This window comes from Oncorhynchus clarkii, chromosome 20 (assembly GCF_045791955.1).
Source record: "Oncorhynchus clarkii lewisi isolate Uvic-CL-2024 chromosome 20, UVic_Ocla_1.0, whole genome shotgun sequence".
NCBI lineage: Eukaryota > Metazoa > Chordata > Actinopteri > Salmoniformes > Salmonidae > Oncorhynchus > Oncorhynchus clarkii.
Genome location: NC_092166.1, coordinates 33,785,331 through 33,795,857, shown reverse-complemented (window position 1 = coordinate 33,795,857; position 10,527 = coordinate 33,785,331). Strand labels below are relative to the sequence as shown.

Sequence of the window (10,527 nt, the reverse complement as noted above, 5' to 3'; positions counted from 1 at the left end):
AACTATTGTATTTCTGTTCGAAATTTTGTATCAAGACTGCCCAAATGTGCCCAATTGGTTGATTAATAACTTTTCAAGTTCAAAATTGTGCACTCTCCTCAAACAATAGCATGGTATTATTTCACTGTAATAGCTACTCTAAATTGGACAGTGCAGTTAGATTACCAAGAATTGAAGCTTTCTGCCAATATCAGATATGTCTATGTCCTTGGAGATGTTACTTACAACCTCACGCTAATCGCATTAGCCTACGTTAGCTCAACCGTCCCGTGGGGGAGCCACCGATCCTGTTAAGTGAGAGATTTAATTGCCTAATTCTTACACAAGATATTATTTAATTTTTACTCAGTGATAAGCTCTAACTCCTTGTCAAAACACTTTACACACAGCCATTGATTTGTCTTCAAGGGGCAATCTGTACGTTCACCCCAACACCTTTCGGGGGATTGATGATGAAGTCGTACAAGTACAGTATCATTGACAAATTTGAACTATATCTTTTTTCTTTGTGTTTTGTTTCAGGTCAGTTGTGTTTTTTTCCTTTGTCGGGTCGCCACAGTGAGCCAGATAACTTACAGATTGCACCTTTAGAAGGATGGATATTGATTAAATGTTACAGTAATGTTTATAGCCTTTAAAGTTCCCTGGACTGGAACAACTTTGTCATCTTTTTTAACCCTTGATGTTTTATATTATCGACCAGGACAAAGTGCAATATCTTATTTTCCTCACCAACCCTTTCGCTTCGTCAGCCACGCACCCACTACCTCACACACTATTTACAATTCACAAAATGTATTTTTCTTCTTAGATGCTGAAGAATGGCATTATAGAACTACTGAGGAGTGTATGGACCTCTTATAATTGAGTATTTTGACAATAATGATAATCATATTATTATTTTTGAAAGTTACGCTGAAGTTCAACACACTGTGTTGGTCCTGTGTGTGGCTCAGTCGCTTGCAACTCCAAGGGTGGTGGGTTTGATTCCCGCTGGAGCCACCCATCGGTAAAAATGGATGCATGCATGACTGTGATTCGTTTAGGATTAAAGCATCTGCTAAATGGCATATATTACCCTGGCCTATTTGATCAAAATTAATTTAAAAAAAAAAGGAAACTGACCAGGGGAATATTTCTCAGTAAGGCAACAATAACACATTTATATGATCTTATATCACATTTGTTCAGTATATCTCAAAAACAAAAACAAAAACATTCCCCAGCAATAGAGGAAACAAATAATTCAACAAATAAATAAACTGACCGCTTGACCGTGTCCTTATGATGATATGCGATTGTCCCACCTAGCTATCTTAACATGAATGCACTAACTAACTGTAGGTTGCTCTGGATAAGAGCTTCTGCTAAATTACTCAAATGTAACATTTAAATGTAAAACAATGACAAAGATATGGTTTCAAAACAAAAAAACATTTACAAAATGATAGTTTTAGAGGGCTAATAATGAAATAAAATGTTCAGGTTTTCATGACCATTGTGAAGACTTCAGTAATGCCCTGTGAGAACACGGAGCACAGCACAATTCCAGACAGAAATGTTCACGATTCTCAACTTACATTATTGATTGAGCTGAATTTGAAACCACCACCATCAGACCAGTGAACACCACAAAACATTATAAACAACTTGAGAAAAAAAAAGTTCTGCTTCATAAAAAGACAAACCTCTCCAACATTTAACCATAGGAGTCAAAAACCTGACCAAGACTATATAACACATGATATTCCATTTGTGATATTACAGCACAGTTAACAAAAGACAAATATCATTCTTAACACGACAAAACCAACTAAAGTACTATTACGATAGTCTCTCTGGGCAGCCTTAGCTGATGTTTAGAAATGGTTGCAATATGGTTTTATTCAAAATACTCCCATTGAAGATGATGCATACTTTCATGTTTATGAGTTGATTTTGCGGCAAAGGGCACATTATTGTTGCATACTTATATAGGACAATGTTAGGGTGTGTGAGTGTGAAGACGTGTGTGTTAGGAAGGTGTTGCCAAAGCAGAGAAGTAACATTTTATTAAGTTTTCCCACAGAATCCTTCTCCATCCACGTGGGTAAAACAAGCCTTCACATGCAGATTGGGCCACAAGGGTTACACAATGCCGTAGAAGCTTCATAGAGCTTCCTGGAGCGTCGCAAAGCATCACGGCTTCTGTCTGTAGTCTTCAAGCCTCTCAAAGTGGTTCGCTTACATTGGAGACTCCACTCAACTTACTGTTGAGAAAAAGAAAGAGAAATTTGAGAGAGAGGGCGAGTTAGACTTAGGGTATGAGTGAAGGAAACTTCTCTGTAGGGGTATTGACGAAGGGCACACTTACTGTCTCGCTCTCCCCGTCAGAGCCAGGTCTGGACTCTGAGCCGTAGTGCAGAGGAGAGTACACCCAGCTCCTGTCCTCCTGATTATGTTGTTACACCACCCAACCAGCAGGGGCAGCAGACACACAGGTCAGCATTCGCAGAAACCGGAGGAAGAGAGAGAAAAGTACATTTAGGGAGGAAGACCTTCCACAAGTCCTAAATAGGTCTTCTAGCCCTATGTTGGGTGTTAATTGTTTAGTTGTTTTGCCATTTTGCCTCACACTTGTCCGATCCTTTCCAATCTAAGTTACACAAAGTGCCTAAGGGGCTATGTTAGGGGGTGATTTGAGATGGGTTCTAGAAGCTCAGAATCAGGGGAAGGAAGCCGACACCAGTCTACACCACTTGACATTACACTACGACGGACTATGGCTTGTGCAACCAGCAGCCGTGACTTACATTGCAGCTAGAGCTTGAGTTGAGCTTCTTACGACCCAGAATTGGGGAGTACACCCAATACCTCCCATCAGCATACTGATAATACACAAAACACGTGCATACACAAAGACACACAGACACACACACATGCACACACGGGTAAGGACAGGGGGGTAGATGAAGAGAAATGGAAAAGGAAGTAAGAGAAAAAGAGGGAGAATGGAGAAAGCAAGAGAGACAGAGACACATAAAGAAAGAGAGAGAGAGAGAGAGAGAGAGAGAGAGAGAGAGAGAGAGAGAGATGGACAGAAGGATGTTGTGACAACATGGGTGGGGTGGGACAGTGGAGAGAGAGAGGAAAAAGAGTGAAAATGTGGAGGAGAATGGAATAATACATATTGAAAATGGATGACGAAAGAACATAATGTTGAATGAACCACCAGGCCAGATTGCTGTTGACAACCCATCATGATATGACTGGGGGATTATAAGTAGGAATCACATGACTGGATTAATATGGATCAGCCAGGCATGAGCAACACACAAGCCAACATGCAATCCACACGACACAACACAAGAGAGACTTTTAGCACTGTATACTGTTCTCTCTCCCAGTTGCTATTTCAGCGGAATGTTTGTTATCAGGCATGTGGTGTCTCAGGGTTCAATCCAACCTCTTTATTGCAGGGAGAGTAACCGACATTGCCACATGCTTTCAAGCCACACTTTGTGATTAATGATCAATGACAGCAAACTACACAAACCCTCACCCTCATAGATCAACCACGCTGTCCTTACTGCCCGACTGTAAGAAATCCAAAACCCCAGTAAACCACAAGAGCTTCAGAGCTACATTCACACGCTGAAGACTGTTACACACGCGCGCACATGCGCGCACACCCACGACTTACAAAGTAGATGTCTGAGACTGGCACCTCCCCCTCCAGTGAGTTGTGGCTGACGGACGAGATGACAGACAGATGATTGGACGAAAAGCGTTCTGCTGTCACCTGGGGACTCGGAGGGAGAGAGGAGGGAGGGGTGCTTGGAAAGAGGGGGGAAGAATGGGGGGAGGAGGAGGGAAGGGTGGAGGCGGGAGTGGTGGAAGAGGGCGAGTTGGAGGCTGGAGGGACTGCAGAGGGTGGAAGGGTGGAGGCGATGTGAGCTGATGATTGATTGGTGGAGAAAGGACGAGTGGAAGAAGAAGGGAGAGTGGAGTTAGAGTGAGGGTGAGGGGCAGAGGAGGAAGGGACTGAGGGAGGAAGGGAGCGAGGGAGAGTGGAGGCTGGTGGGACTGAGCAGGGAGTAGTGGAGGATGGAGGGGCGGAGGAGGGAGGAGGGGTTGAAGGAGGTGTAGAGGTGGGGGAAGCAGCTGTGGTCTGTGTGATGACTTCCTCCTCTGTTGCTTTAGAGTCCTGAAGGTCCTCTGGAACCACACTGTGACAGAGATAGAAACATCGCTGTCAGACAGTTGATAACATACGTGTGTGTGTGTGTGTGTGTGTGTGCGTTCTTGTGTGTGTGTACCTGGTTGTAGGTTCCCTCTTCACCTCTACAGCTACAGTGATCGTCTGCTCGTGCACCGCCACTACTTCCTGCTGTGGCCTGAAACTACATGGGACAGCACAGGAAGTGACATCGGACCATCGATTAGAGTCAGAATGGTCAGATGAGAAGAGATGTGTTAGATTGAAAGGGTATGAAATAAGACTGCTTTACCTCCCCTCACGGTCCCGTGGAGAGTGGGTTGGCCTCCTGTGGGGTAGAACAAGGACAGGTGAGTGTGTATCTGTAGGAGCATGTGTGTGAGTCTGTATCTGTAGGAGCGTGTGTGTGTTAGAGAAAAATATATACTTTTTTAGGGCCGATGATGATACCAATATTTTAGGCCAATATAATAAAATGTGAACATTTTGATGACAACATTTCCCAGAGACAGCCATGCATGCATTAATGCATCCATTTTAAAATCAAACAGCTAGCTAACACTACATAATCTTTGCTAACAGGTCACATAGCCATCTGCTTAGCTAGCTTGCTTATTGCATGAATGCACCTCGACACAAGCATTATTATTCGTGAATTAGTGAATTAACTCAACTAATTCATTCAAGTTTGCAGACAACACAACAGTGGTAGGCATGATTACCAACAACGACGAGACAGCCTACAGGGAGGAGGTGAGGGCCCTGGCTGAGTGGTGCCAGGATAATAACCTCCCCAAAAAAATGAAGGAGCTGATCGTGGACTTCAGGAGACAGCAGAAAGAGCACGACTCCATCCACATCGATAGCTTCAATATATCCACATAATTATCCTACCTCATGATGCCATCTATTTTGTGAAGTGCACCAGTCAAATACATCTGCAGCAAAGCACCCCCACAACATGATGCTGCCACCCCCGTGCTTCACGGTTGGGGGGGTGTTCTTCGGCTTGCAAGCCTCCCTCTTTTTCTCCAAACATAACGATGGTCATCATGGCCAAACAGTTCTATTTTTGTTTCATCAGACCAGAGGACATTCCTACAAAAAGTACGATATTTGTCCCCATGTGCAGTTGCAAACCATAGTCTGGCTTTTTTATGGCGGTTTTGGAGCAGTGGCTTCTTCCTTGCTGAGCGGCCTTTCAGGTTATGTCGATACAGGACTCGTTTTACTGTGGATATAGATACTTTGTACCTGTTTCCTCCAGCATCTTCACAAGGTCCTTTGCTGTTGTTCAGGGATAGATTTGCACTTTTTGCACCAAAGTACGTTCATCTCTAGGAGACAGAACACGTCTCCTTCCTGAGCTGTATGACGGCTGTGTGGTCCCATGGTGTTTATACTTGCGAACTATTGTTTGTACAGATGAACGTGGTACCGTCAGGCATTTGGAAATTGCTCCCAAAGATGAACCAGACTTGTAGAGGTCTACAAATTTCTTTTGATTGAAGGTAGGCCTTGAAATACATCCACAGGTACACCTCAAATTGACTCAAATGATGTCAATTAGCCTTACAGAAGCTTCTAAAGCCATGACATAATTTTCTGGAATTTTCCAAGCTGTTTAAAGGTGCAGTCAATTGTGTGTATGTAAACTTCTGACACACTGGAATTGTGATACAGTGAATTATAAATTAAATAATAAGTCTGTAAACAATTGTTGGAAAAATTACTTGTGTCATGCACAAAGTAGATGTCCTAACCAACTTGCCAAAACTATAGTTAGTTAACAAGACATTTGTGGAGTGGTTGAAAAGTGAGTTTGAATGACTCCAACCTAAGTGTATGTAAACTTCCGACTTCAACTGTATGTGTATGCGACCAATAAAACACATTTCGATTTGATTTAACATTTGCAACAGGAGTTCGATTTTGGTCACTGTGTCAATTCACTTACTTCTGAATCCTGCACCTTTCCGTTAGAGAATGAGCTAGCTTGCTGTTGCTGCGGTCGTTCTCTAGTGTGTGTGTGTGTGTGTGTGTGTGTGTGTGTGTGTGTGTGTGTGTGTGTGTGTGTGTGTGTGTACCTGAAGCGTGGGTGTTCTGGTGTATCAAAGGGTGTGGTAGGGAGAGAGTTGTTTGAAGAGAGAGTGGTAGCGATGGATGCTGTGGTTGCATCCTCAAAGGACGGAGGAGTGTGGGGATGCTCTCTCAGACCTGAGAGGAGAGAAGAGAGAGAGAGAGAAATGATTGTGATAGAATATTAGTAATCTACCACCACAGCATGACACTTCACCCAAATAGCCGTGTGGGGAAAAAAGCTATTGGTCCTCAAATGCTTGTCGGCCATTTTGGCTCAAACAGGAGAGACAGTTTCCTTAGGTCAGCCTCTGTATGGATATGGAGTGTGGTAACAGTCTTACCGTCCTCCTCCAGCAGAGGGAAGCCACGAGCCCCTCTGAGGTGCAGGTCTTCGTTCTCCTGGTTCTCCTCTCTCTCCACGGAAAGCTGTGTTTGGACACTGTTTTTGGGTGCGGGCAGAGCCCCCCCCCGCCCTCTCTTGGAGGGAGAAGACCTCAGGGCTGAAGGGGAGGGAGAGGCAAGAAAAAGAGGGTGGAGATGGACGAGAGAGAAAAGAGAAAGCAGTCAAGGGGCAAACTCGATGAATCGATGACTCAATCTCGAAATGTAGATTGTGAGCTGAAATATCAAATAAAACGCTCGCGGCAAGGTGATGTAGTGTGTCTCCTACTCACAGCAGCTCTTTCTAAAGACAGTGGTGCTGCAGAACTTGTAGAACCTGTCTGCATAGAAACTGGGCCTGTGGACAGACACTGTGTCCTGAGAGATAGAGAGAAGGGGAACCCATCTCAGCAAACAAACCATCAAACACATCTGTACAGTCGGGCATAGGGAATTATTGAAATGGGAGAGTTAGTCCCATGTCACCTTTTCAAACGTCTAGTTGGTTCTAAAATAATAACCTACTAGCCATTCTCAGTATCAGACTAATGCTCCATTCATAGGTTAGTCCTTAAAGGTTTAAGGACACTTTGTCTGTCTATATGCTGTTGACTGTCTGTGTTGAATTATGCAGCTGTGTGTAGAGCAGCTCGTCACCGGGCCTGTGTAAGCTGGAGGACTGGACTGCGGGTTGGCATTTGTTGTCATAAATCTTGCCCTGGAGGCACCTCTGTAGAGTAGTCACCAGCTGGCACAGCCACAATGTCATAAAATCTGATTTTAAACCTAACCCTAACCTTAACCATACTGCTAACCCTAATGCCTTAAATGAAGAAAAGAAAAGCTCATTTTTGTTTTTATGATTTTTTTTCTCTCGATATAGACAATTTTTACTTTGCAGCTGGCCCATCTAACAGAAATCGCTCAGTTCTGCCTCCAAGGTAAGACCCATGACAATAAACAGCAACCTGCAACTGGACTCACCCCGTCACTGATCAGAGACTTCCACGAGTGCTCCAGTTTCTTGATTAGCCTGCAGGGCAAGAAAAAATAACTCAGTAATTCATACATCATTAAATTAGTACTGGTCCTTTTGATTAGCAGGACATCAGTAGTAACTCAATGAGTGATTTGGTGAAATTGACCTGTAGGACTGCAGGATGTCGATAATTCCAATAAAGAGAAGGAGACGCTCTCCTTTACCATCCACAGCAGGAATACCACCCATCCTGGAGAGAGAGGGGGAGAGAGAGAGAGAGAGAGAGAGAGAGAATCTCATTTAGTGGGAGAGGACTCCAAGACTGTGTGTGTGTGTGTGTGTGTGTGTGTGTGTGTACATGCATGCCTGTGTGTGTCAGCTCGGTAACTCACGTAGCATCGTGGTCTAATGTGTCTCTACAAGCCTTCCCTCCCTGTATAGACTCCATGGCAGTAGAGTAGAGGGCTCTCTGGGCCTGAGGCTTCTTTTCATCGCCCCCTGCTGGTGAGCCCTGGGACTCTCTCACAGCCAGGCCCAGGTTATGGACCCCCAGCAGTAGACTGTAGTCCATGATCTTAAAGCTCTCGAGCACCTGGAGTACCACAGACAGAGAATGAAGGTCAGAATGAATGATCGGAGGATCTACCAGACAGCACAGACACACAGGTCATAATGGCTTTCATCCTCCCCTTCCTTCCACGTCTAATCTCTCCTCCTCTCTAGGCCAGTTTCTCTTTTGGGTTTCCCCCTGTAAGCCCATCCTAAACCACCCTCCTCTCCTTCCCCTCTCCTCCCTCCCCTCCTCCCTCTCTCACCAGACAGGGAGGGTCTTGACCAAAGCTCTGTATGTATTATCCCCCCCCCACCCTCTCCTCATATCCCTGCTCCTCATCCTCTCCTCCCTCTCTCACCAGACAGTCTCTCTGTAGGGTCTTTAGCAGGGCGCTGTATGTATCCTGATCCAAGGTCAGTCCTTCCGGTACATCTGCTATAAAGTCCAGATCTTTAAAGGTGGGATTCGATTTCTCCCTCTCTTTCTTCGACGCACGCCGTTTATACGTGGAGCCCTTCAGGTCAAACTTGAGGTGCATGCGTACGGCGCGCGGTAACACATTGTTCATGACCACGATACGGATGTTTTTACCCCCAGACTGGACGCAGTAGAGACCAAAGAACTTAGGAAGCAGGGTCCTCGGGTTCTGATTCAGATTCTAGAGAGAGGAGGAGAGGAAGATGGGAGAAGAGGAAGGAGGAGAGTGAGAAAAGTATAATTCTGTGCCTATTGAAGTGTTCTTTACATGCAACAATGGGAAATGATATGGTGCCATCATATTGAGTATATAAGAATATTTTGAAGATAAATACACAACGCGGAGGAGGAGAGGACGAGAGGACGAGAGGACTGGAGTTAACGATCAATAGGAGTTGGTTTTCAGTTCAACATCTGTTTAGAATCCAGTGGACGTGTCAGTCCGACTAGTTAAATATCTCCCCTTAAAACATTTGTAGAACTAATAAATGCCTGGGAAATGAATGTTCCTTGAGCCTTACATTGATAGAAAAACATAAACACTGTACAAAATCCTTATTGAATAACTTGCTATACGCTATGAAAACGTTATTATAATAACATTAAGAAGGCATGCCTTTGCAGATGCTGCCTGCAGTGACCCTAACTCCTGGCTCCTGTCCAAGACACCTGACAGACGTGAGTCGGTTGGACTTAAAACCTCTGGCCGCGTGTCTACTAAGGCGCGTGGCGTTTCTTAGTGATGTACTTAGCCCACGGCAGTCCCTCCTGGTGTCATAGCTGAACATCGGTTAACCCCGGGGGCTAAGATGTGACCAACGCACGCGCACACACATGTTCATTGGAATGAAGGAGGGGCTTGTGACATACGGACCATGTAGTATCCCGGAAGTAGTTTCTGCAGAAACTCCGCCTCCTTGGCATTGACTGTTTTGATGATGAACTCGTCGTCCCTGGTTACGTAGAATATGGAGCCGCTGGCACCGGGATTGGACAGCTCGATTAGGGGCTCATTACATAGAGAGTACTGAAAAGAAAGCACAGATATACACACAGGATACATCAGTGGGCCGTAGAGATACCATATAAAATGGCACCAACACTGGAGAGGTTCACATAGGGCACTTTGTAGGGTGCTTTAGATGGTCCTTCATGAGACACTTTATAGGGTTTCTACAGCTCCCTGAAGTGGAGTCTGGAAGGCCAGATAAACACAGGGGCTTGAACAGGCTTAAGGGGAGAGATTGAAGATCCTCTGTCTCTACACACTGAGGAGAATTACATTTACACCCCCGCACTCTCTCTTTTTCTGAGAACAACTACGAATGTGGCGGAATGGATTCCTCATGCTGGATTAATACAGTGAGTCAAATATGATATTTTCCTGCCATTGTAAAACCATGCATGTACTGTACATAGAAACGCATAGAAACAGACACTCCAACTTTGCTTCTGAGTTGGCCTAGACTATAACGGAGTGTCTACTGTTATCAGCTTGGAGCTTTACAAAGAAAGTCTTAGTACTCTAATCTCCATCTGGTGCAGGTAGTGTGAGGTTATTGGAGTGACTGGGTGTGTGCACGTGTGCATGTGCACGTCTTTACAGGATGTGTGTCAGGGTGTGTGTGTGTCCCCGCCTGTGTGTTAATCAATCGGTGCATATCTCTCCTGCACCTTCACTGACTGGCCTAGTTAAAGAAAGGTCAAATTAAATATGCATTCCAGTGTGTGTGTGGCCAGGGACATATGCTTCCTTGAAAAATCCAAATGATGTCATGTTGTGCAAATAATCACCTGATGTAGGATACTACATTTAACCTAGATATTAACAAGACTTATCTGTAGTGTTTTCACTAT

At 44.6% G+C, this 10,527-nt stretch overlaps 1 protein-coding gene across 2 annotated transcripts in view; it reads right to left on the bottom strand.

Annotated features, from left to right (window-relative positions):
* Positions 1-2,012: 2,012 nt before the first annotated feature.
* LOC139376279 (phosphatidylinositol 4-phosphate 5-kinase type-1 gamma-like) overlaps positions 2,013-10,527 on the bottom strand; it is a 14,947-nt gene continuing 6,432 nt past the window's right edge. For both annotated transcript variants that reach the window (XM_071118638.1, XM_071118639.1), the window contains exons 6-19: positions 9,545-9,697; positions 8,552-8,851; positions 8,033-8,232; positions 7,807-7,890; positions 7,646-7,694; positions 6,955-7,039; positions 6,622-6,780; positions 6,286-6,415; positions 4,491-4,526; positions 4,299-4,382; positions 3,683-4,208; positions 2,795-2,867; positions 2,354-2,439; positions 2,013-2,249 (exon numbers count right to left, since the gene is read on the bottom strand). In XM_071118638.1, coding sequence (XP_070974739.1) covers positions 2,247-2,249; positions 2,354-2,439; positions 2,795-2,867; positions 3,683-4,208; positions 4,299-4,382; positions 4,491-4,526; positions 6,286-6,415; positions 6,622-6,780; positions 6,955-7,039; positions 7,646-7,694; positions 7,807-7,890; positions 8,033-8,232; positions 8,552-8,851; positions 9,545-9,697 — 1,968 coding nt within the window. In that variant the 3' untranslated portion in view covers positions 2,013-2,246. The remainder of the gene's footprint in view (positions 2,250-2,353; positions 2,440-2,794; positions 2,868-3,682; positions 4,209-4,298; positions 4,383-4,490; positions 4,527-6,285; positions 6,416-6,621; positions 6,781-6,954; positions 7,040-7,645; positions 7,695-7,806; positions 7,891-8,032; positions 8,233-8,551; positions 8,852-9,544; positions 9,698-10,527) is intronic.